Below are 25915 nucleotides of genomic sequence, written 5' to 3'. Positions count from 1 at the left end.
TTTTTTAGAGAAACAATCTGTTGCATAGAGAATCTGTCGAAAGCATAAGCAAACCACTGAAAGCATTATACCTAAATATAGGGTTTCTCCTGTCTAACAACCATAGAACTATTATTGTTACCCTTGTCATCTTAACAAAGATGCATAAAACATGATTTTTATAAAATGCTATTTGCTGATATAAACATCCTTGGAGTAGATGTATTTCACACAGACCATTTCAAAACTGATTGTGAAGCCAATTTCCCGATATATATTCTTTCCGTATTCATGGTGTGTAATAAATAATAAATAATAAATCAATAATAAATAAATAAACATCAACACAGATGGAATTGTCTGTTAAAATATTAATTTATTCATTCATTTATTTATCTTCCCTAATTCTAGGTTCTTGGTTCTAACAGGAAAGAATGAGACCTCCACAAAGGTCTGACTTTAGAAACAAATACTCCAAAATGAAAAACTAGACATAGCAGATCTTTATAAACCACAACTCATTCAGTTTGAGGGTGAAGATACTGCCTAGACTACACTCTACCCTCCCCCTATTTAGAACAGAAAAGACAGAGGTCTCCATCAAAAACAATAGTCCAGCTGTCAAACTTCGTTGTCTCAATCAATTATTCATGTCAGAATCCATTCTGAGACACTATACGAGGGAGCAAAAAAAAGAGCAAAACTTAATTGCATGCATACATTTTTTGCATTTAACACTGCACTAAATACCCACATTCTGGGGTTAACAATAATAATTTGTCTTTATATAAATAAAATAAAATTATTTTTTTAGTAAAAAAACAAAGATACTCGGGATGCAAACAAACATCTCCTCATATGTTTCAGTCCATTTTTCTGGTGTTAAGATTCTTGCTTGAGACACTGCTGTAGTGTTGCCACAATCTCTGGCAAAATGGTATTTCTGTTCTCCTTTGAAATCTGAGGGCAAAAGATACATTTCTGATTAGACATCATCCACTCTAAGGCATCAAACTGACACACTGCATTCATGATCAATGCAATGTGTGTACATTGTGCGGTCACTGTTTCAAAGCATGGAGCACAGGCAAGTACCGGTAGTGTGACGATGGATGTGAGACATTTCCTCTCTCTCTCTCTCTCTCTCTCTCTCTCTCCATAAACAATAACCATACAGTGCTTGTGCAGCATTCAGGATAGCACAAGCCAGCATTCAACTTCTATGCAAACAAACACACTCACAGGATGCACCGGAAAGGTATCAAATGTAGAGAGAGCACTGAAAAGCTGAAAATGTATGCATGTATTGGCTTTTTCAGGTCACTTAGGATCACTGCTCGTAATAGTATCATTCAGTTTCGGGTTTTGCACTTTGAACTTAATCTCACAAAAACAGCAAAAAAATCCTCAATAGGATCAGTATTCTTCATTTGGCCCAGAAATATGTATTTGTTTGTTTATTTTTTTTCTGAGTGCCTTTCTGTTTTAAGTATTAGTCATGTTCAAATTCTTCTTTAAATCTCTGTAGCCTAATGGGGAGGCACACAACACTCCTTGGCATTACCATTGAACAGATTAGAGATGGACAGGCATCATAGACATTAGCCGATACTAACCGTGAAGACCTTTACATCTGCCCTCCCCCGCACCTCCTCTACCAGGCCTAGTGGTTTGCCCTTGGGAATGGGGATGGTACCAAGGATGGAGCAGTTACTGCAATCCAGGGTCTGCCTCGCAGCACGTATGAAAGCCTGGCTGAAGAGCTCCATCTTCCCGATCTCATCGATAACGAACACCCGCCTGTCACCTTCAGAGCCACCACCAACCTGCCAAGACCCAAAGAATTCAGACTAGTTAACTGCCTGAAATGCAAATGATGCATTTATGATGCTCTCTGTCCCTGGTAGTAGTTTTATCTGACTACATAGATGACAGTAAGACTAGATGACAGTTATTTGCTTTGAAGAGGTTATATCCAGGTCAGGTTCAACTGTGGACAAAACCCAAGAGACACAAATACAGACAAAATCATATACGGTGCAGTGAATGGGACAGAAGCATACATGGTGCCGTTAAAAAATTCATGTCCTGGCCCCAGCTGTGGCGCAACTGCACAGTACGCCGGCGACCCGGGTTTGATCCCCCCCCCCCAAAAAAAAAAAAAAAATAATAATAATGTCCTAACTACAGTATGTGATGGAAGGCCATATGCTCAAATAGCCTACATGTCATTAGCTGTTATGTTTCTTCTGAGCACTGCACTGCACACAAATTATGTTCTATACAACATCTGGTCCCCACTACATAACACAATAATCACTCAATTCTTGTCTTCATGTTAATCATTTAAAGCAAGAACAGGTCGGCAATGTCTCTATTTGACATTCCATTAAATAAACTGAGTCAATAATGGGACATTTTAACATGGCACCACTTTTGGACGTAGTAGCCACACCACTGAACAGTATTAAGTTGGCCTACTTTATAGGAGACTAGTTTGTTATTCAGATAAGAATGTTACCTGGCCCAGCAACACTTGTGCTTACTTGTCTGAAGAGAGGGAGAGCCAGGTTTTCAAACGATGGCAGGTCGACCACATACTGACCAACTCTGTACTCTCGTCTTCCAGCTGAAGCACCAGAATCATTTCTGATAAGTGGAAAAAAGACTGATTCAAGTGTGCATGTAGTCCAGACAGCACTGGCTGATATGGGAACGTTGTGATGCTCAGTCAGCTACCCGACTCTCGACAGGTGTGCTCGCTCTCCCGAGACAGTGACGACGTCGAACCCAACTCTCCTTCCTCCGGCCCTGACTTCTTCGGTGTAAAAGCCATTTATGGTCACCTCCGCAGATTTCATAGCATCACACACCTTCTGTACTAGTGTGGTCTTGCCCACGCCTTTAGAGAAAACCACAACAGACTTCTGCTAAAACATGTGCGAACTGTAACTTAGCTGACATTACGTCGTCCACTGTAGCAGACCTGAATTCAATGTGTAGCCTATGAGTTCATAATGGGTCACTATAATAATGCACAGGCAGCTGAGTGCATTAAAATAGCCTATTTTGTCCTTATACATCCTCAAAACAATGGACTAAACGTAGCCAGATAACGTTAGCTCATTTGTTAGCTTGCTAGTGACTGGATTCTCCAATTAATTAACTTAGCTACGGATGATAAGCTTGCCTGAAATTACTAAGTACATGCAACAGCTTCAGTTTATGAATTGCTTTTTAAAATAGTTACCAGGGGGTCCTGTCAAAAAGACGTGTTTGATCATTTTGTTTCAGACAGCGCTAGTCTTGCAAAACTCCAGAAGCATGCCGAGTACGCATGCGCAGTAGTACTCCAACTTCTGTCGACGTTTAAGGCATCAGAGCAACACACATGGATGCAAGGAAGACCTAGTGCGGACTCGATTGTCTCTTTTATTATCCATTACCCATTTAAATAAATAATGCGTCTATTACACTACTCCTTCCCGAGATTTATAAAACAAATTTAGCATAGCATGTTCCTCTATACCCATTTAAGTTTGGAGGTTTACTTTATAGGCCTATAGGCTAATCTAACCATGAATTCTTTGAGTGTAATTTTGTGCAAATATGCATCGGCAACTGCAAGGCAAAATTTCGGCAATTCAAATGTTATGCAGAAAAAGAAAAGGCAGTGTCTGAGATGAAAGGTTAGAAACATTGAAAATGTTTAAGCTTCTGTCACATAATAAAACCACAGGCAAAGTATAAAAACATACCCGATAATATTTGACACAAGACCATTCCATTAACTGATTAATGATTTCAAATTGGTAAAACATTTAATTAAAAATACAAGAAACAAGACAACCACATCACAGGTCCAAACCTACACACCATTACACACATCTCTATCATAGTGTGTAGCCAGGAAGCTTATTGACAATGAGGTCTGAGATATGCTGGTATTTTTGTGTGAGTCCGAGTGTGCCAAGTTGATCGTTTTCTTCCTCCGCCTCAATGGGATCAAGCAAGGAAAGTGACTCAGGATCGGAGTCACTATGGTGTGCAAACGAATCCTCTGAGTAACCTCTGTAGTGTGTGACATCATCAGTGTGGTCGCTCCGCTCGCTCCAGGGCCTTGTGGGATGTCTGGATACAGAGGCCCTCCCTCCCATTTCACTGTCCTGAGATTCAGACCTCGCTTGAGGTACTTGGCTGTGTCTGGAATGAGCAGATGGAGTATAACCTGACCTCAAGTCATCGGCATCTGAAGAGACACTAAGGCCAGAGGCCCGCATGGACTGCCTGATCACATGAGTGCCTTTGAGGGAGCGCTTGGGAGACGTGGCTGCTTTGACTGGCACAGGCAAATCTGGATTTCGGACTGATTCGTCATTCAAGCTGGAGGGATCACTGGGAACTCTGGTCATCCTGGGTTCAGGACTACTCAGCAGGTCGGGTGAGTAGCCATCAGTGGGGTCCAGACTGGTGAAATCATCCTGATAATCTACCTGGCCCTCACTGCAGTCAGAGTCAGAACACTTTGATGGAGGACCACTCCATCTGCTTTCTCCCTGACCACCCTCATCTTCACTGGAGCTGGAAAAGCCAGGTTTATTTGCCCTATGTTCCAAATCACTACGGCCAGAATGCTGGCTCAATGCACTAGGAATTCTGATATGCAATTCCTTGTCCTGCTTGAAATGTACTGGTTTCTTTTTTAGGGTGTGTTTGAGAATTGATGCAGCTTTACGATCGGGAAGATCACCACTTTCAATGGATAAGCGACAAATGTTTGGCCTGTCTGAGGACTTTGGTGGAGTGTTTTCTTGTGTACCATCCACAATAATGCCATTAATTAATGTGTCAATGTTGTCATCTAAATTGAGGCTTTTCTTTAACATACTGCTGCTGGAGCTTAGATTCTTGTTCTTCTGCTTAGCAGGTTTGGACTGTTTTGAGTTGGCATGTTCCACGCACTCTCTGGGTTTAGGAAGATCAGTGCTTAGTCTCTGCAGCCTAAGCCGATATGTGTGTGTCAGGCCATATGTTAACTTTCTCTTTGGCTTTGTCTTTTCTGGATGTGGAGAATGTTTGTTTGCTTTCACCCTTTTTTGTTTACTGGATGGGGAAACAGAGATCAGAGACTTAACACAGCGCTCACTGTGCCCCCGTCTCAGGGAGGACAACATCTGTGCTTTCTGCTGAGGTGATGCATCATTTTTCAGCATTTGTAATGGTGGTTTTGTGCCGTCAGCAGTAGGATCTGTGGGCCCTTGTGCTGATGTATAAATCCAAGCTAGATTGGGATGAACGGATAGAGGCTGCTGCTGCTGCTGGTTTTGCCCATTCAACAAAGAAAGTTCCACAAGAAGGGCGTTCAGCAAAGGCAGCTGTCTTATGGCATCCCCAAGATGTGATGGTGCCAATGACTGTGGTGGTATTTCACTACCTGTTGGATGCTCAACAATAGCTGGTCCCCTCTGCTCCTTGGAAGGAGGCATTTCAGAATCGGACAACTCCTCATCTGTGTCCAGGTCTGCTACCCTAAGGGAATCCATTCCTGTATTGGAAGTTTTAAACTCCTTGTCCTCTTGACATTTGTCTGCGGAACTATAGAACATGGGTGGAGGACAGAACAGAGTTGGACTTAGCTCTTCCTCATAATCAATCCGAGCTATTTCTATTTTTTTAATTCGCTTTTTTGTTTGTTCAGTTTGAGTGCTTGTCGAAGCAACCCTTTTTTCCTCTGCCTCAGACACAACAATATCCTTTGGGTGTCCATCAAATTTTACTCTCTGACAAACAACATGGCAGAAACCTTCCTTCTCAATAGGCTTTACCCCAGTACCCTCAGTAGTCTTGCAGCAGACAACGTTTGTTGCCATGTTAGCCATTTCCGTTCCATTAGTCTCCTGTGACAATGTGGTTCCAACACTGTGGATTTTGTTTTCTGAAATATGAGGAATTAAACTTCCTCCTAAACTAACAAGTTTGCAGGCTACAGAAATCCGTCCAATTTTCATCCCCATGAGATTGCACAAGTCATGCGTCCCTCGTTCGCCATAGGCAGAGGGAGTGCCAATGCCATGCTCCTCCACATCTGATTTGATCTGGTTGACCAATCTTGTCAGAGAAATGAGTGAACTCCCAATTAATTTTGGAGTCTCTTGTCCAACATCCATGACCATTGCGTAAAGAGGAGTGTTTGTTAAATGTTTTTGAAGAAAATTCAAATTAATTTTAAACAAGCACGACTTGCCTTTGTGGAAAATGACCTCATTTGATCTATCCACATCCGACTTCGATAATCCATCTGTTTGTGATTCGTTTGATTGATAAATAACTAGCGTTGGGAAATCCAACAGTCTCACCCCGACAGCCGGTTTCGAACTTCTTAGCAGTTTGCAGCCTGTGTCAAGTTGAACATATTCCACTAAAAATTCGAAAGAAAAGAGAGTTTCGCATTTGGGAACAGTCATGTTTGCATGTTTGAGAAAGTAGCAGCTTAGCTTTTGTCGCTTAAAAGCGTCTTAGCAACAACTTCGGTCGCGCAATCTACGTAATAAGCCACGCCAGGCATGTTGGGACTTGTAGTTCTCAGCTGAGCTGATAATTATCCTCGATTTCAAGTTGAAATTTCGATGTCATATTTGTATGTTTAGCACAAGTGGTCAAAGCCTTAACCGAAATATAGCCTAGTCTATTTAATTATCAAAACGTGACAACAACACGACAAGGACAAAAAGAAAACAAAATCATAACTTTTGGTAAAAAGATAAAGCGCCTACATTTTGCTTCCAGTTGGTGCCACTAGAGGAGCGCAAATAGCCTAATTGTAATGGCTGTTGGTATTTCATGAATCGAAATAGGTTTATCAAAGCTAGGCAAAACACTTTCTGATTGTAAGCCTATATTGGTTTAAACAGTCCTCTTCGCCTGATGCATATTTTTATGCATGCCAATTTTCGGAACGAAGGTGAGTTCATCCAAGAATATTTAGGTTGATTTATGATTGACATACCCGCGGACAACTTAATGTCTTCATTAGTGGAGGTTTGGCCGCAGCTTGGCGAATCATTGCATCTAGTAGGCGGGTCTACGTTGTAGCGCTGTCAGCCTCACTAGAATCTAGCTGCTCCAGACGGTTCAACTGTATTTCAGCCGCGGCCAAGTAGGCTGAGTGAAACAGTGAACTCGTACGGCAGCGAAAGCTTTGCTTGAAAACCCACCAAGTTGCGAGTTCATCAACTAGGATAACCCTATTCAAAACTGTACGTTTTCCTCGGATAGGCTACTATGGGAATCGTGGCGAATGTGACAGGTAAGGCTAATGAATGGTAATTATTTTCAATATTAAGCAAGACACATTGAACTGCTTTTATTTTAGCCTAATTCAGTCTGCGTAGAAACATTTTGTAGACATTCACCCATGCACGCTATAGCGCGTGTAAATTCATTGATAATTTCTGTTGCACATATTTGGTGACAATTAAATATAAAGTTATCTAGCTACGAAATAACGTCATCATATCTACCTGGTAGCCTAGGTTGAAACACTAACTTTGAATCAAGTTAGACAGTATAACGTTTTGTTCGATACGTGTTTCTGCAAAACATTGAGAGAGCCTTCAAAGTAACGATGTCGTTTTACAGTGGGCTACTATGGTTTCAGTGTGGCAATCTTGTTGTCAGGCTGCTGACTTAGTTGCCTCTCACTAAGAGACTGTGGGGAAATTGAGAAAATATGAAATGCTGAATTAAGCTGCAATTTTGTGAAGAACAAGATCGTTATGAATGATTTCAGTAAATTCAGTTGAGGCACCACAGAGAGCCTCAGCTAACGTTACCATTACGGCCATATTTGCAAAATACATAGGTACACAATGTCTTAATGGGAAAACTAAAATCCCATTGTCCATTGTATTTTATTATACAGATATTTAGGCCTACCCAACCGTCACCTAGTGTTTTTTTTTTTTTAAGATGCCGCCACTAGGGGGTAGCTTTTCATCCCTACATTGTCCACATAGGCCTACTTCAGGCTTAGGCCATTGAAGGTGTTTTTCAGAGTTTTAATTAAAATAAAATCTATAAATCAGACTGTCTTCTAATGGTGCTTGCCATTAATCAGATAGAATTTGTTGCAGTTGATATCAACTAGTCTACTCACCTAATTAAAGGTCTGAATGGTACTTTTGATTAGAGCTATTAAACCAAGTGGTTGAAATAGTAGCCTAATGCAGTCTGATTTTGGGATTTTGTAGATACGAGCTCTCAGTTCTTATCACAAAACACAGCCAAGCTAACTGTTGTTAACTTTTTTCAACTTCAATTTAATGTCACTTATAGAGTGCCAAAACATAACACATGTCTCATGGCGCTTTACAGAGTGTTAAAACATTCAGAGAGAGCCCATGAGTAACAGGGGCGAGGAAAAACTCCCTAGAATTGGAGATACATATAGGAAGAAACCTCGAGCAGATCCACGACTCAAGGGCCTGACCCATCTGCCTAGGGTCAGTTACAGAGCACCGTAAGGTCTGTATACATGATAAGTGACATGGTGTTCACCACCTGAGGTGTATGTTACAAAGAGGTAGGATGGTTACATATTCAGTATGAACTGTGTTGTTAACTGTGTTGTTTTGCATGTCATAAAACTGTGGCCACATAGACAGATGGAGGCAACTGTATCTTAGGAAAGATAATAATCTAGTCAATAGTTTAGGCCTACCATTGTTTGACACACCTAAGTAAATATGCAAATCAGGTGGTAACAGGTGGTATGGCATTTCAGTTAAAACATGAGTGAAGTCTTCGGGAAGTCAAATTCTATTTAGTTTCATCTCTCCATCTGTCTCAGAGGGGCCAAAATGAAAGGGACACTGACTTTAGCCTTATTATATATTATATTATTATATGGCACAGACTGGACAATGCTGATAAACACAGAATCAAGAGGACCATATTCATGTCTAAACTTGTCTGAGATCTCACACCATTATGCTTCATTTAGCAGTAGGCCTAACACATTTTCTAGGTCAATAACCTGCTTTGTGGAAAAATAGCCTATGCCTATAAATTATTTTGAAGCAAATGCCCTGTTGGAGGATCTCAGTCTTTATCTCGCTGGATATCTCCGTCAGTTTGTAAATTGAACCTCTGTTTCCTCATTTGTGTTGAATGCGTCCTTGTCCAATGTACACAGCCGTGTATGTCCTAGACTAAGCAGAGGATCAGGCTTGCTGTGTTTATTTATACTTGCAGGGCCGATGTCTCATTTCATTGTTGCAAACAGTCTTGATGCTTCCTTACCATTTCTGTCGGACCTTTGGGAGAGTAAACAAAATGTAGTTTTCCCTTCAGGGTCACATCCCAGAGAATGACATGGTGGCTACAGGAGGAGTTTTTAGCCTATGCTGTCATAACATACAGGAGAAGAGGGAAAATAAATGGTTGAGCCACCCTTTACCTTGCTAAGCAATGTAGCAATCTTAGCAATGACAAGTTCCTACCATGCCATGCACTGGAGACAATAGAAGGAACTGCCATTCATTAATAGATTTGATTCTGATGTTGAACATGCAGACAGGTTTAGTATGATGGTGTTGGTTTATCTGGTGGCCTGCTGGTCTGTAGAAAGGGCTTGCCAGAGCTACTAACCCCTGATATCTCAAGCACTGGGGGATAAAAAGGAAAATCTAATGTTTGGCTGGAGAATAAGAGGATGCATGAACACTAAATGAAATGGATTAGCAGGGCCATCTGTGTTGAGGATGACTGACGGCCAGAAGGTTCTTGGCCGATATGGAGACTATTCCTTGTTTTTTTACACTGCAAAATGTTCACTTCTTCATCATGACTGACCACACCAATCCTGGATTTGGTTGCTTGCTCAAGGATGTTGGCCATGAATAGACATTTTAATGCATTTGCTATTGTAGAGCTCAACGTTGCACATTTTGGATGAATGTTGTAGGCTGCTTTAAGAGCTTTAAACATAATCTCTTACACCAGACCATACTTTTTTACACAGGATCTATGCTGATTTTATGTGCATTTTTTTCTTCTATCAGGCCAGTGTGGTAACTGAATGTTCCCTCTAGATTTAATAGGAGATAAAGAGTATTTCATTGGAAAGTCAATTTTATTACCAGCATTTTCTTTCAATTTTATTTACAGTGTTAGATAGAAATCATGTTGTGAAGAATGTCAGCTGTCGCTTCCCTGACACTCTGTGTGTAAAATCCATTAGTTCAGCAAGAGTTGTATAAACAGGCTGATGAGTGGTTTTGGAAAGCTCCTGTGTGCATACACAGTGGGTTTCAGTGTCATGTCCAGCTTGACATGATTTCTCTTCATCCACAAACCTTTGGCGAGACTCCAGTTGTGGGGAACTCATGCCACAAGCGAGGTCACTTAATTGTGACCTGCTGATCTGCCAGTTGATCTGATGGCCTGAAACATCATTGCCGTGTCAATCACCAATTATTTGAAGTTTCCTCTTTTGTCTAATAGTTTTCAGAGGTCAAGTTATTGTATTTTATTTGGGTGACCGAGCATTCTTGGTCATATTATTCATATGGTAAAGGACCATAGATTTTTTTTTCACCTTTGAGTGCTGATCTGCTGCTGTCTGAGGCCATTTTTAAGGCCTGCAGTATATTTTATTTTGGTCACTCTCTCTCAAACTGTTTGACTTTGAAGTGTTCCATCTGGTAGGGGCAAAAAGCTTCTCCCCGGTCATTTTTTCCCCTTGCCGTTGGTCCCGAGAGAGGGGGTACACATCAAACATGAGACGAGGCCAAATCTAATCTGCTTTGAACTCCACCAGGGTTCTCCCATGTACCATGAAATTTGCTTCTGTGTGCACCTTATGAAGAAAACTAATTTAGTGCTCTATGGCAGAGCCAAGTAATGACTTTGAAATAGAGTTTGGTTGTCATTGAAAAGCCACTGGGTCTTGTGCCGTGGACATGGAAAGTTGCTCCAAGGAGAAATATGAGGAATCATATTGAAGCCTTTTTAAACTTATTATGAAATGACTTTCAACTCAATGATTTTGACTGGGCTATTGCACAACCAGACAAAAGGATGATAATGGATAAAATGATGGATACATCTGTCCAGATGTAGCTGAGAGAACAACTGACTAGCATGAACAATAGGCACCTGCCAAATCAGTTAAGAAATCACCTACAGTTGTTTGCCCACAGGGTCTGTTTCCATCGTTCGCCCACTCTAGATGTCTATTTGGAAAGGAGACGCCCAGGTTGGATTACCATAAATCCCCCCCCCCCCCCATCCCTGCCCCCACACAAGCCTCTACACACACACACACACACACACACATGTCAATGTCAGAGAAATCCATCATGGTCTATAAAGCCCACACAATAGCTCTCGTCTTAGATGTACCTAGCATGCCACATCTCCATTAATCAGCAGACCCTCAGTTCGATGTGCTCCTGGTCTGGTGTGTATTGGGATCAGAGCTGCCACTGCCGTTTCAGTTGGTGTGTCAGAGCCTTGGGCTCCCCCACCAGCTTGATGAGTTTGGGGGATTGGGGTTGGGAACGGGGGATCGGATAGGCTACATTACTAAACCATGTCTACTGGGCAGTTTCTGCCCCCCTGTGCCCTCTCAGAGTGCCAGGCGCAGGCCGGTACGCCCCCGCTGCAGTTCTGCTTTCCCACGGAGCTTTCTCTGCCGATCTGCTGAGCACTCACAAAGCGCGGCCTGGTGGGGGGGGGGGGGGAGAGAGAGAGAGAGGGGGAAAGTGCTGATGCACATGTGGATTGTTCTAGCAGCGGCTATGGGCTTTCCTCTTTGTGCCACAAAAGCTGTGTGGCCATGGTTCCCAGTGTATACCGTCCCACTAGCACATGACTCGGATCAAAGGGTAGCCGGAAAGAGTTTGCCAGTGGCTTTCCAGTGGAACTATGACCATCCCCTTCCCACTCCAACAGTGATCCGGCAGCTGGGAAAATCAAATGAATGTTAGCATGGTGGTGGTCCACCGATTTCCATTTTGGTCTCCCAGCTACTTTAATTTCTCCTCATAAGCATGCCAGTACTGGGAACAGATTGTAGTGGCTGAGTGACAAGTTGATGAAGACTAAATATTATTTGTTGCTCTCAAATTCCATGTATGCGTAACCAAAACAGGAACCTGACCAACAGGAGAACATCGAAAGAACAGGCACAATCTGCGGACTCACCAGAATTGATCTGTTCTGCTCAACACTCTGGCAGCAGTACAAGAGTAAACCGTTTTTCCCCTCCAAAGCAATCTGTAAATTATGTTGGATTTTTTTTTTTATGTCTCTGTGGTTAGATCGGATTGGACACGGCATTACCAGTCAGTGAAAGATTTACCGCCTGACCTCCCAGTCGAATTTTCCCCCTGAGAGACTGGAGTTAGAGGGAAAAGTCGTTCAGCTATAGGCTACGGTCAGTTGTTAGACTGAGAAATGAAAACAGGGTTGCTCTCATTTCATGTTCCACATTATGTAAACAAATAAGCAATCGCAAAAAGGCCACTGATGTCAGTGATTGCACAGGTGTGTTTGAAGGAGGAACAGTTATGCAACGCTGTTCCTCTCACTCTTTTTTTATGAGATCATATGCTTCAGAAGAGATAGCTTGCCCTGAGAGAAATCTAATTTAGATTTTACACAACCATAGCAAGAGAAAGAGTTGCAAGCTTGTGGGGACTTTGATACTCTATGCTGAAAGGCATTAGTCATAAGGATGGCAACAGAGCTCCATGCAAGACCACAGGCTCGGGGCTCCATCCAGGGTCTTGATGGATCACAGTGGGCCTTATTACACCACTCCGCTGCGGCTAAAATGAAGTTAACAATGGCCTCTGATATCGGGGCTTTATTTGCATGTCTGCAAGGAGACTTATGGGATCGTCTCTCTAATGAGTTTTGGACACCATGGCTCAAGGCTGGCTTGAATGCGCTTCACTGGTGCACACTGTTTGGGTGTGCTGCTGCAGATGACTGTCCGCCGACTGTTTGTAGAGGCATTTTTTTAATCTTCGCTGCGGGGCGTTGTGGCATTTCCTGTGGTCAACAGCTGCCCACATCCCAGCCCAGCCGAAAGTTGCTGTTTGTTTTGCAAACAGTCTTTTGGGACAGAAGAGAAAGAGAAGGAAAAGAAAGAGAGACACTCGAGTGACTGGTCATACACCATCACGCTTCAAGGACCCTGGAAGTGGAAGTAATGACCATTACAACTCTAGTCCACCACTCCGCAGCAGAACCATAACATACCATGTGGATGCAAATACACGCAGTCATGCAGTAGCGAGGCATTGTGTATACAGTAAGCCTGTTTAAATGGATAGCTAGCCATGCATCTTGTACTTAAATGAGCGCTTAAGACACACAGTATGTGTGGTCTGCATGGAGAGAAAAAAACCTTGTCCTGGCAGACTTGAGCACTGTCTGCCGTCAGATGCAGCCACAGATGGGCACCCCGGCTGTTTGGGATATAATGAGTGTTTCTATCCTTTTCCTGCTGCTGTTCTTAAAAGGCGGTATCTCGTATCCTATGAGATGAATGGGGATGGATTGGACCTCAGAGAATGCCGTCCCTATAGTTTTCACTGGGTGGGGGATTCACTGCGGATTGGCGACCTTAGCATGGCAGATGGCATTGTGCTGGTCAGAAGTCCTCAAGCAGACTGGCCCCTTGGTCAGGGGGCGCGCACTCCATGGTGACATAGGGCCACCCTCTGAGACAACTGTGGGGGTGGGATGTCATTGACCCATTTAACATGCTAAGCAGCATATAGATGTAGGTCTTGGTGCACTATAGCATATGTCTGGCATGGGGCTTACTCCATTTCTGTGCGTCTGGGTGGACATTTAGTGCATTTTGGTTCACTGGTCATACCATAGACAAAACAGAAGCTATAGAAGAGAAATGAGCTGTTCAGGCTTATGAGGATTCCCATCCTGGAGGGGAGAGAGCTCTAGTCCAGAGAGACTGTTTGAGGAGCATGAAACCGCAGCTCAAATCCCATCTCTCAGGGGAATGCAATTCATCACAGGCTACTGCATCTGTGTTATGTGCTATCTTCCATCCTCTAAGAGAGCTCTATTCACTTACAAGCTTTGAAATGGTAAGACAATCCAACAATTTATCCACTAAAGATAATTGAGTTGTTATGTGACATTGTTGCAGAACGCCTTGATTGAGCTTTGATGTATCCCTGCATTGAGACAGGGATGACTTGGAGCTTTCCTTTTTCCTTTTACTTTTCTGAGAGGATCGTTGGGAGGGGTGATATTTACTCTATTGTATCTAGCATTTAGTCATTTTTTTACTGTATGATATTTACACAGACACAGCCAGAGAGGTTCATATCTCTTGATCTTTAGATGTATTACTGGAATGTGAAGCATTTGAAGGAGCATTTCAGCATGTGAAGAAGAGGGTGGATATGTTTGCTTTGAGGGTGTAAGTGGGATTGAAGATGAGAAGTAAAGCTCTTTAGTCTTAATAATTTAGACCACACGTTTATTTCTTTGTAAAGCTAATTCTGTGAGTAACACTTGTGTATTTCAATGTACTTGTACTGTCAGGCCCCCACACCTGTGCCAATGGCAATCAAATATGTCATATCTAATTTAGTAAGACCCCATCTGGTCTCTTGAGGAGATTTTCTTTCAAAAGACCACTTCATTTACCTTCTTTTGTTCCCTTCGGTTTCTTCTTCATCCTCCTCCTCCTCTTGTACCTTAGAATTGTATTAACATGTTAGCAACTTGCGTTTGCTTATTCGGATGAAATGGGTCACACTGATAAATATTTCACTTTTTCTCTGCTCTTTCCCCACACAATGAACAACGTTTTTTTTTCCACTCGTCCGTGTTGCTCCCCTGGGAGGGAATGGCAGTTACAAGGGCATCGATAGTCACTGACCTGCTAACACATTTTGTGTGTGTCTTTAAAGCGTCTTTAACAGATGAATGAGGGTGAGCCATACATTAACCCCTCTGGACACCGATCCCAGTGGCCATCCGCCAGCGGTGACCAGGGGGAGGTTAAGACTCGCCGTTTCCTCATTGGGTCCAGACAATCGAGGCTACTGAACTTGTTGGTGCTGGATTCAGATTGTAGATAAGATGGGGATTTAGTGACAAGGCTGTCGCATTCCTCATTCCTATTGTAGCAAAAGAGAAGTTTGGGGGGCGAGAGGGCAGGAGTGGGGGTGTTGGAAGCTGACGGGGAATGCATTCCGTACTGCCAGTTACTCCCTCAGTCTCATCATGTTATAAAGCTTGCACTACTCCCAAACTCGCACGACTTCCAGAAGAAATAAACCACATTGTAATTATTTCACAGTTGCGAAATAATAGGGGTTTAATAGGGTTCTGGGTTTACTGCTGTGAAAAGAAAAAACGATTAAACACATGAAGCCCATTTGAACATATTATACTGCATAATTGTGATATTTTTCAGTCCTTTTAGTGAAAAGCCTGAGTCTAAAAATAGAATGGACAACCTTGGCATTCATCAGAGGACATGCACAACCTGGCTCTTCATTCCAGGATGAAGCGCTGTCAGTGAATCAATCAGGCTGGATCACACATATAACACGAGAAAAAGAAAGGCCATGGTAGTGAACGGGTTGCTCGGATCATAAAGCATGTTGATTGTTTCTGAATGAGGTAGATTGTAATTAATGAGGGAAATGGAGCAGAACCACAACAGATGTGTGTTGGCGAGGCGAGTGTGATCTGGTGTGGGCATTTTGCTGCCATGGACAGAATTACCACACATGTAGCCATCTTTCAACACCATGTGGTCTTTCAATAGCAAACCATTCATCCCTGCGGCGCATACTCTAACCTTACAGAGGTATGCAGCAGGTGGTAAAGAATACTCCTAATTAACACTTTGAGTAATTAACACTAATAATAGTGTTAAAGTGAGAGATTTTGTTATTATATATAAAGAGTATATCAATGCCATATTTGCTTCAAAAAAGTCTCAGTGGCCATGATGCTTAGTCTGTGTGAGTTTGTCCCTAGAAGGCTCTGATGGTCTGTTTCCTCTTGACTAATGAGGGTATATTACGTTTAATTGGAGAAGCACTTACTGAACAAGGCTGCATTCAGGCTTCCATGCATGCTCGGCAGCCATGCAGTGTCTGTCCCATTTCCTTTGAGTGGTGCACTGGGCTTTAATGTGAGGAAAGCTGGTGTTGTTTACCTGTCTACAAAAAAGGGCAGCACTCCATTATATGCCTTCAACAAAACCAGGTATGAAAAAATAGATTTTTTTTTGTACATTGCCAGGGTGAAATAGGATGACCCATAATGTTGATGTTGACACCATGGTGTGCTAGTTCAAGTACAGAGATATAAAAAAAGATTGAGACTGGTGTTCATGGATGGGATTTCAGAGCTTCACTTCCAGAGAGTGGACTTTGTGTTGACTACATGTTGTGTGTTTGTGAATTGTGCAGAATCTGCCGTTCTCACACACAACATGAAAGCGGTCAGAATGTGACTAATTACAGGATATCGTCAAAAAAGTTGACAGGAAGGACCTGTCACTCCATAACATGCTTGTATCAATTGTGGGAAAAAGTGCTTGTTTGGACAGCCTGTGTTGACTGCCATGATTGTCTCATTGTTGTCTCGGGGCAATCATTCAGGTGAGGGAAGTCAGTGGCTGTCAGTGGGCAGATTTACATATGAGGAGGGGTTTATTTATGGCACTGTTTGTCTTCATGTACATTTCATTTAATCTCTGAAGGAGAATCACTGTCTGTAGTTCCCACACCGTAGTACCACGAAGGTCTTCAATATTCTTATTTACACTCCATACCTCCATGATTGACAGACCCTTCGGAAAAGCATATGCTATTAAAAATACCAATGAAGTTTCTGATATTCATCACAGCATTTCAAAGAGCCTCTTTACTGGGGCACCTTGTTGTGCTGCTGTATATTTCCAGATACAGTTGTTTTCCTGCATAGCTGTATGGAGGATGTTTGCCATCTGGGACACAGCTCCCCGGCTGATAAGACGTTATCTGGCACATTATAATTAAGTTTAGCAGACATTCCTTATCAGAGTATCCTTAATCTTCTCTGTAAAGCAACAGAATCGGTCCATAGATTTGCATTTGCCATGCCACAGGTGAAACAAAAAAAAAAAACAGTATGAAAAACACCCCCCACCCAGCCACCCCGGCCTTCTTCCCCCTCTCCACAGCCTGCGCCCAAAAAAGGAAACACGAGCTTGGAGCCAAATTCTTATCAACTGTTGTTTACCAAAGAAGCTGCCATTCTCCTGACTGTTTGTATTTATCTGACTGGCTGGCAATATTGGAGCCACTGGCGTGTGCTGGAATCACTGAATATGGCAGGCCTATGAGATTCAGATGGAGCGGAAAGGCAATGCTGCTGCACAAAGGACCATACTGTACTATACATGGGCCTTGGTATTATGTGTTTAAAGAGGCCTGGCCAGCCATGCAGACTTAATGCAAAGCCTGGCCAGTCAATTCCACCTCAGTGTGTGTGGGTCTCTCTCTGTGTGTGTGTGTGTGTGTCTTTGATAGAGTTTTTTTTCCTTATGTCTTTTTAAATAACCCTCCTTTTATCTGATTTCTAAAGGCTGTTGACTGCAGAAAATGATCTAGAGTGACAGTGGCCTGATTCTCTCCTGCTCCGCCCTCCCCTCCATGCACCCCCCCCCCCCCCCCCCCCACCACCACCACAGAATACCTTGCGCTTGACGTCTTGAGTTCAGACGCATGTGGAGAGCAGATCTGCGTGGTAGCATAAACCTACAGTATGGAGTTGCCTACACACGCAGATCCATGGTTGTCTGTGTTGATGACAAACTTTGGATGGGTACCCTGCTTTAAGAATGCCAGAAGATGCAATCAGATTTTTAATCTGCATCCAGCATGCTTACTAGATGAGCCATATCTCTTTGCACTCTCTTCCTGAGCTTGTCAGTAAGTAAGCCCTGCTTGTCTTTACGGCCAGTTCATAAAAAGGCACCGTCTGCTCTCTGCAGTCTCACAAAGGATTTGAGCACATTCCATCGACAATTTACACTGTCGGACACAATAGACTCGCCTTAAACAGAAACTAAGTTTAAAAAGCTGGCCTTGTTCTTCAGCTGGTTTTAACATTGCTCATTAGAGACATCAGATGTGGTCGTGAGGGAGGCCTGGCCGTGTTTTGCAGTTAGCCTTTCCTCTCGTCATAGCAGTGTTTATTGGAGGAGACAGTGTAAGACGCAAACCTCTGGGAAATGTAAACTAAAGCACAGAGAGAGCCGCCCCTGCTCAGAGAGTCCACCCCCTCCTGCTCCCAGCTAGGACCTCGGCCACACTGTTCCAGAACTATCCCTGGACGTGCTAGATTACGACCTGGCACGAGCTGCCGTATCCCCCACGCAAAACACCTCACGCCTGAAGTGGAGGATCTCATCCCACTTGACTCATAGAGAGTGTATGCACATGTATCGCAATGTCTTAGCCCTTACAGATTGTCATTTCATTGTTTAATGAAGTTGTCACTGAGGGGCTGATATTGGGGCTTGGGTTAATTACTTTCTCTAGGCAAAGCACTTTTGTGTGCACATTCTGTTTCTGCAACATGTTTGCTACTTAGACGGAGGACCACGTCCCCAGCAATATGGTTATAATAACCAAAGCCAGTATGAGAACAATTATATGTATTTACTGTGCTAGGAGTCATTTATCAGAAGAGCAACATCTCAAATGACTCCACATGGAGTTGGACCATATTCCCTCTATATGAATGGTAAGCATTTTGCATGAGATACAACTTGAGAATGCCAAATGCAATGGCATGTTGTGGTTGTGCTCACTTCTCCTCAGACAATTATTGAATCTCGAGGTTTAGTCACAACTCAAATTAGAGTTGTTTTCTCTACAAAAGCTGGTTGTTTGGAGCTGTCAAGCTAAAACCCTCCCCTCCCCTCCAACACACTGCCTGATTCCTTTTCCTTGCTTGAGCAGCGACAGCATATGGTTGTGATAACCAGCTGTCTCCATGCCCTCATATTCCTCTCAGCTTGGGGTTGTTTATTTTGACTGTGGATGACGACGGCGTTGCGAGCTGAAACACCACGGATGACAACAGGATGTACTGTAGAACAGCGAGCACCTTGTTTCTGTCAGCTCGCCGGAGTCCTCAGAACTTCCAATTTCGCCCCCATCAGGCCGCCTTGCAGGAGAGAGATAAGAGCAGCACAGCGGGGCGGAGTGGGGTGGCGAGGGATCCGGAGCTTATTTGGGTCGGTGTGCACTGTGCACTGTGCAGTTGAGCTCCGACAGGCCAGCGATTTAAGGACAAGCTTCTTCCTGCGTTCATTTTTCATGTGGTGACTGATCTGCACTTGAGAGCTGTGGAAATACATCACAGGACGCAACTCTAGCCCTCCTTATGTCACTCCGAATTACATAAACATTTATGCAGCTGAGTTTTTCAATGCATTAACAGATGAGGTACCACCCCATACACGCACACACACAAACACAAACACAAACACACACACACACACACACACACAAACACAAACACAAACACAAACACAAACACAAACACACACACACACACACAAACACAAACACAAACACACACACACACACACACACACACACACACACACACACTCAGTGCCCCCTTCTTCCATCCTCTCTCTTTCTCCTCCATGTGAATTTGCTTGGATGCAATTGGACTGCTGTGTCATGGAACTTGTTGGATCATTTAGCTTTTCTACTACTTAAATTCTGTTTGATTCATGCACATTGCTCTGGCAATCCCATTGTCTAGACCCCCCCCCGCCCCCCCCTCTCCTTTTTTCTCCTCCTACACCCGTTATTTTGTTTTCTGTCGTTGTCTCGTTCCTGCCTGGCCTAGAGCAGTGCCGTGCGGCTCCTCATTAGATAGTTGGCCCTGATGGCTGTCTGAGGTCAAAGGTGGCCCCATCATTGGTGGTCTGGTGTCAGGTCGTGTAAGTGCTCTCAGCGGAAGAAATGAATTTGGTTCACCTCCCTTGAATACACAGGGAGAGACAGAGAGAGAGAGTGGGAGAGAAAGAGAGAGAGTGGGAGAGAAAGAGAGAGAGTGGGAGAGAAAGAGAGAGAGTGGGAGAGAGCGCGTGAGGGAGAAAAAAGCTGAACAAGAAGAAGATATGGACTGAGAGAGGGAGTGAGAGTGTAAAGAGACAAAAAATGAGTTGCTTTAAGTCTGAGGGCTACTTAAGCCGATCTCTACTAACTGAAGCTGATGTAGCTGCAGCGCTGGCTAGATATCTGCGTCTGAGATAAAGTAAATGAGCCATTTGTTTCCACAACTTGGGCACAGCGTGTCAAGTGTGCAAATGCTTCTCTGTCTAATCTAGCAAAGTATTCAAGAATTTTGCAGTCATTTGTCATTGTGAAAGGCGGTTTTAACACACCGCATCATGGTAGTGTGCTCCGGGGATAATTATGATGATAACATATCTAGATTACCTGTCTGGAGATATGATGAAATCTCAGAGAGAGTGGGATAAGGAAGGAAATGGTGTTCAGTTATGGAAAAGCAATGAGATAATCACACATCCATATCCGGGGATGAAGTCATGCTTACTGGTTTGTTGCCACAGTCAAATAATCCCTCTGTAGCAAAGCCAACGGATAGATCAGAGTGTGATTGGACTAGTTTTCTCTATGTATCAAAATGGAGAGAGAGAGAGAGAGAGAGAGAGAGAAACATGTGGAGCATGAAGTGTCTGTTCCCATGAGCATATAATTGCTTTTTTTCAAGCTTTTACAACTTGATGAATGCCAAAGAAGCCTCATGAAACCTGTACCCACTGAGCCCTTATCCCTCATCAGCCTTTGCAGTTACACTCTGAATACATGTGTGTGTCAGCGTGTATGTGTGTGTGTGTACGTGCGTGCGTGTTCGAGTGAGTGATTGTGAGACAGGAAGTAGCCCAAACTTCACATTGGAATCTGGAGGAAACGTGTCCCACCTCCTCTCTCCCAGCCGGCCGCCGGGCCTGCCCCACACACGAACACATTTCACCAAACCCAGTCCATGTCTGCTGTTCCACTGACTCGGATCACTGTTTTTTAAAATTAACTCTGTTGATGGGGCTGGCCCCCCTCTCTCTGTCTCTCTCTCTCTCTCTCTCTCGTGAATGCCAGCTCCCTCCTACCATCCAGTCAAGTGCCTCATTGTTAGTTTGACCAAAGAAATGCAAATAAAGGGAACAGATGTAGTGCTGTCCTTGTTCCCTCTCTCTCTCTCTCTCTCTCTCTCTCTCTTCCTCTCTCTTTTCTTTCTCCCTCATCTCCAGTCATTAGGACATTAGTTCCATTCTCGGGTGCAGAAGTGAGGTGTATTGTGCAAAAGAGGAGGAGGAGGACGACGACGAGGACTGTGTTTGATGAGGGAGAACTAAAGCCATGGTGCCCCAGCACGTGACTCTTGCTCGCTGCTTTCAGGGTCTCTTTGGAGCGGCCGCCGTCTCTCAAGATGGATAAATGGACTTTTTTTCTCCTCTCCCTCTTTAGCCGTCCGTGCCTCTGGGAGTCTTACACAATGAAGGACACACACAGAGTGCATGGGCTCTTTTTTTCTCCAGGAGAGGAGGAGGAAAATATCTAAATGTGGCAGCGGCCCTTTCTCTCCTCTTCTTCTTTCTGTCCTCCCTGTTCTTGCTGTTCTCTGTCCCTCCTTTTCACTTGGTCTCTCTCTTCTCCATTTCCACCGTGAGAACCACACTTCTCCACCCCACACCCCCAGATCCTGCAAACCCACCCCATCTCCCATCCACCCCCACTATTTCCACAAATGCTATGAGGGAATGGAAATAGCCAGTACTGTTTCTCATTTTCTGTGTGTGTGTGTGTGTGTGCGCGCACGCTTTTTTACAGGGTCTGAGTTGTAAGTGCACCTCTCATTTGTCTGAATGGAACTGTAACCCCAAGTGAAGATTGCACTGTGTTGTATGACTGCTGTAGCTATTTGTGCATAATGCAGGCGTGATCTGAGGGACTTTCGTTATGTCTGTGTACCGTGGTGCGTTCTTGGACATGTGGAGAGGGCATAGCGTTTTTTACCAGATTACTCATCCTCTCACCTCTCTCTCTCCATCTCTCTCTATGACCCTCTCTCTCTTGCTCTCTCCCTTTCTCTCTCTCTCTCTCTCTCTCTCTCTCTCTCTCCCTCTTTATGACCCTCTCTCTCTTGCTCTCTCCCTTTCTCTCTCTCTCTCTCTCTCTCTCCCTCTTTATGACCCTCTCTCTCTTGCTCTCTCCCTCTCTATGTCTCTCATTTATTCTGTATTCTTGCTCTTTCTTTCTTTCTCTATCCTTTTTCACACATACACACTCATACATGCTCAAACTCCCTTAGTATCCTCCTCTCTCTCCCCCACTTCTCTCTCTCTCTCTCTCTCTCTCTCTCTCTCTCTCTCTCTCTCTCTCTCTCTCTCTCTCTCTCTCCCACTCTTTCTCTCCTTCTCTCTCATCCTGTGGGAATGCTTGACTTTGTAGTGCTGGTGCGTAGCTGCCACAGCGGCTGTGTGGGTTTTTTGCACGACTATTTGCATGTCGGTTGGGCACATCTGCCCACCACCGTAGCGCCACAGAGCGGGCCGTCCTTCTCAGCCGTCATGGCCGCCACTGGTCTCCCATAGCGATGCCCACAGAACAGCTGTTTCTAATGCCACCGTTGAGCAGTCTTTGAAAGTGACTCCTCCGAGTGAAAAAAGCAAAAGAAAAACAACAGAGCAAGCGAGCGAACTTCCAAGAGCACTGGTGGGCTTTCATCATCACCATCATTCCTCACTGGTTATGAGAACTCGTGGAAGGATGAAGCCTCTTTTTGGCAATCAGGTTTCCCCTTCAACTGCTGTTCCACGTTTTGGTGCCTATTGTGGTAACTTGCTGTTGCCTTGTTGCCATGTTCTTCTATTTGTGTGCTCAAGTCTTTAGTCCAAGTTTTTGGTGCCAGGTAGTATTGCAGGTTATTGGCTGTAATATGAGGCTTCATTTGTGAAAAATCATTTGTCTCCTTCAGTTCAACACTATTCAAATTGTTTGTTACATATTCATTAAGCAAATCATCAGCTAAATTGGGTGCTGTACAATGCAGGCCCAGTAACATATAAAGCCTCCTGTCTTAAGTGTCAAGAACATAGACAGATTCCACTGATTGAATCCTGTAATTTCTTCAGCAGCACCCCCCCACCCCTTTCCCTCGTCTCATGTTCCCTCTTTTCTAAACATCCTTCTCCTCAGCTGGCATGGAGTGCCAGTGCCTGTGCCAGTGAGCGCTGAAAAAGAGAGGGGGGAAAAAACTCCCTTCCCCCTAAAATCCAATGATTATTATTCATGTGCTAATTTTAGCTGCGGCGGTCGTCATTATCTCCTCTATAAGAAAATCATCAGCTGCACTGCCGACTCTAAATGCCTTTACAACTCCTCCAATGATCACAATTTTTTTACTCTCTCACTCTCTGAGAGTGTGGTGTGTTTTTTTTCAATATTAAATCAGCTTTGTACTTTTTATACTATTCAATTTACACTGGCTTGAGAACAAGGCTCTTATTATGCGTGCTGTAGAGGCGTATGGTTTCATTGCATTGCAATTGGGAATTGGGGGTTTTAATGTGTATGAAGACGTGTGCTTTTTTTTAAATGTCTATGAAGATGTGGAGCCCTTTTTTGTGTGAATCGCTGGCATTTAGCTTCATCTCCAAAAAAGAAAAGATGACACGTAGCCCGCGTCCTCTTTTCATTGGCTCGGATGATGGATTTGATCAGAACCTGCCATGACGGGTGACATTGTCTAAGGTGGGAGCTCAAGCTCACGGCTGATACCCAATTGGTCCAGTTGGTGCTCTCTGTGCTCAAAAGAGCCCAGCATGACGCCTCACCGGCCCTGCCACACGCCCGGTCTGCCTGCTGTCTGTGGCCGCCCCAACAAAAGCGACGAGCGGACGGCTGACACCTCCATTGTGCTTTGTGGGAGATTCCTGTGTGACACCTCGGCCTTTCGCCACCAGTGGCTGCTGTGCCGTGAAAAAAACGACCCCCGCCCAAGTCCCCCTCCCCTTCTGTCCTCTCCCCTCCCTCTCTCTGGCTTGGTAGGTATGGAGTAGTACCAGCTGTACTCAGAGCTGGGTGTGTGTATGTTTTATGTATGTGGTGAAGACCGTGCCCATGATTGCCCAGGTCCAGAGAGCTGGCGTCCAAGCAGAAGCTGCTGCCGCCTCATTCCTCACTACTGTTCCCTGACGTTTCACATGAAGGACATCTGCTGTCACTCAAGGCTGTCATGTCAGTGAGCACTGATCTCATGATGAGAAACTGGCATGTCTGCCCCTCATTGGGTCTCTCTTACCCCATAAACACACACACATACACACACACACACACACACACACACACACACACACACACACACACACACACACTTCCCTTCTCTCTCTATCTCTCTAGCTCACAGTTTTCTCACCCTCATTTTTTAATAAGCTCATGTCTTTGACTCGCTCCCTCTTTCCCTCCTCTCAGACTCACATGTCTTTCAGCCTCTTCCTCTACTTATTTTCTCTTCCCCACTCGTTCCACCTCTCTCCATCTCTCTCTGTCTTTCTCTCGTCCTCTGACCAGAGTGCATGGTGTGTCTGCACAGCCCCAGAATGGGCACCTCCTCATCACTGACAGCCGTCGTCGGGGCATCAGGCCAGCTCACTGACTACTGCATTTGATGGAGGCAGTAGTGACGATGCCCGCATGCATCCAGCTGCTCTCCTATTCTCCCCTTGCTTGGATTAAGGAGGGCAAAGCGCCAATCAAATCAGACCTGTCTGAACTAAAATAGTTCACTGTGATTATTATCATATTAAGCATAGCCTGTTGAGCAGCTCTCATCACCATCGTTAATGTGATCTGATGCAATGACAATGACTATTAGAGAATGTGTTTTGCTGGCAATCCATTACAGGATGGGTTTTATGGGATAATTTGAGACTGTATAATGGTGTATTACAGGATACTTTGAGGTGTGGGTTTCAGGATATTTTCGAAATTTGAGAATGTCACATCTCATTACATTGATTCCTAAAAGATTGCAGGGTAGTGATAATAAGCACTCGCTCAGAACGAATTGGACAGCATTTGTCATGACTGGTGTGCATTCCTGTGCTGTGTAGCCATATGCCTCTCACAAATACGATACTCTGCACCCCACAGGGCTCTTCAGGTTCCCCTTACCCATCGGGATTCCTCTATCTACACCTGTTACACACCACTCTGTCATGCCGACCTCCCACCCTTGAACTCTGACCCCACATTTACTTCCACTTTTAGCTTGTAGCTTGTAGCCTGTAGCCTCCTCACCGGTGCTCAGCTGTGTTTGTGTCCCATAAACCGGTCGTTCTGTGGGCAGGCATTAACCGCTGGCCCACACTGTAATTATGTGCGCGCTTCGTTGCCTTTTAAATGCCCTGTGCTCTGCCCCTTGGGCCATCATCTCTCATCTCAACCCCCCCCCCCATCCCACCCTCTCCCAATTCCTGTATCAGTGCTTAGCATTATCTGAATGTTCAAGGAGAGGCACTGCCTCTAGGAAAAATGCAGTCTTACCTATCTGTGTGTGTGTGTTTGTGTGTGTGTGTGTGTGTTCATGGGCATTAGACACAGGCAAGGAGCAGAATCTTTTTATCACAGATATTCATTTTATTTTGATACATACTGTATGTCTACTCTGATAACATTGCTCTGTGGCAATCGATAACATGTTTGCTTGCATCACAGCGGTCGAGAAGGTCAAGAACTTCATCATGCCAAGATGGCTGCAGAGATTACCATTTATGAAACATAGAGAAAAACCAAGAGAAATAAGGCACAATGAATTGCAGAACTGAATCACAATA

The 25915-nt window shown here is 44.1% G+C and overlaps 3 protein-coding genes across 5 annotated transcripts in view; 1 reads left to right on the top strand and 2 right to left on the bottom strand.

Annotated features, from left to right (window-relative positions):
• Positions 1–330: 330 nt before the first annotated feature.
• On the bottom strand, positions 331–3392 carry ntpcr (nucleoside-triphosphatase, cancer-related). The gene is made up of 5 exons (XM_042065551.1): positions 3230–3392; positions 2719–2881; positions 2526–2628; positions 1596–1805; positions 331–939 (listed from the first exon to the last, which is right to left on the bottom strand). The coding sequence occupies exons 1-5, from the start codon at positions 3261–3263 to the stop codon at positions 862–864; spliced, it is 588 nt and encodes a 195-aa protein (XP_041921485.1). The 5' UTR covers positions 3264–3392; the 3' UTR covers positions 331–861.
• Positions 3393–3774: 382 nt separating this feature from the next.
• Positions 3775–6217, bottom strand: map10 (microtubule associated protein 10). Its single transcript, XM_042065532.1, has one exon. It carries the CDS (start codon positions 6150–6152, stop codon positions 3873–3875), a length of 2280 nt encoding a protein of 759 aa, XP_041921466.1. The 5' UTR covers positions 6153–6217; the 3' UTR covers positions 3775–3872.
• A 914-nt stretch (positions 6218–7131) lies between these two features.
• The window catches only part of LOC121685167 (signal-induced proliferation-associated 1-like protein 2), a 105328-nt gene continuing 86544 nt past the window's right edge, over positions 7132–25915 (top strand). For all 3 annotated transcript variants that reach the window (XM_042065527.1, XM_042065525.1, XM_042065522.1), the window contains exon 1: positions 7132–7285. The gene's annotated coding sequence lies outside the window, so the exon portion shown is untranslated. The remainder of the gene's footprint in view (positions 7286–25915) is intronic.

This window comes from Alosa sapidissima, chromosome 16, assembly GCF_018492685.1.
Source record: "Alosa sapidissima isolate fAloSap1 chromosome 16, fAloSap1.pri, whole genome shotgun sequence".
Lineage (NCBI taxonomy): Eukaryota > Metazoa > Chordata > Actinopteri > Clupeiformes > Clupeidae > Alosa > Alosa sapidissima.
This window is presented reverse-complemented; position numbering and strand designations above follow the sequence as displayed.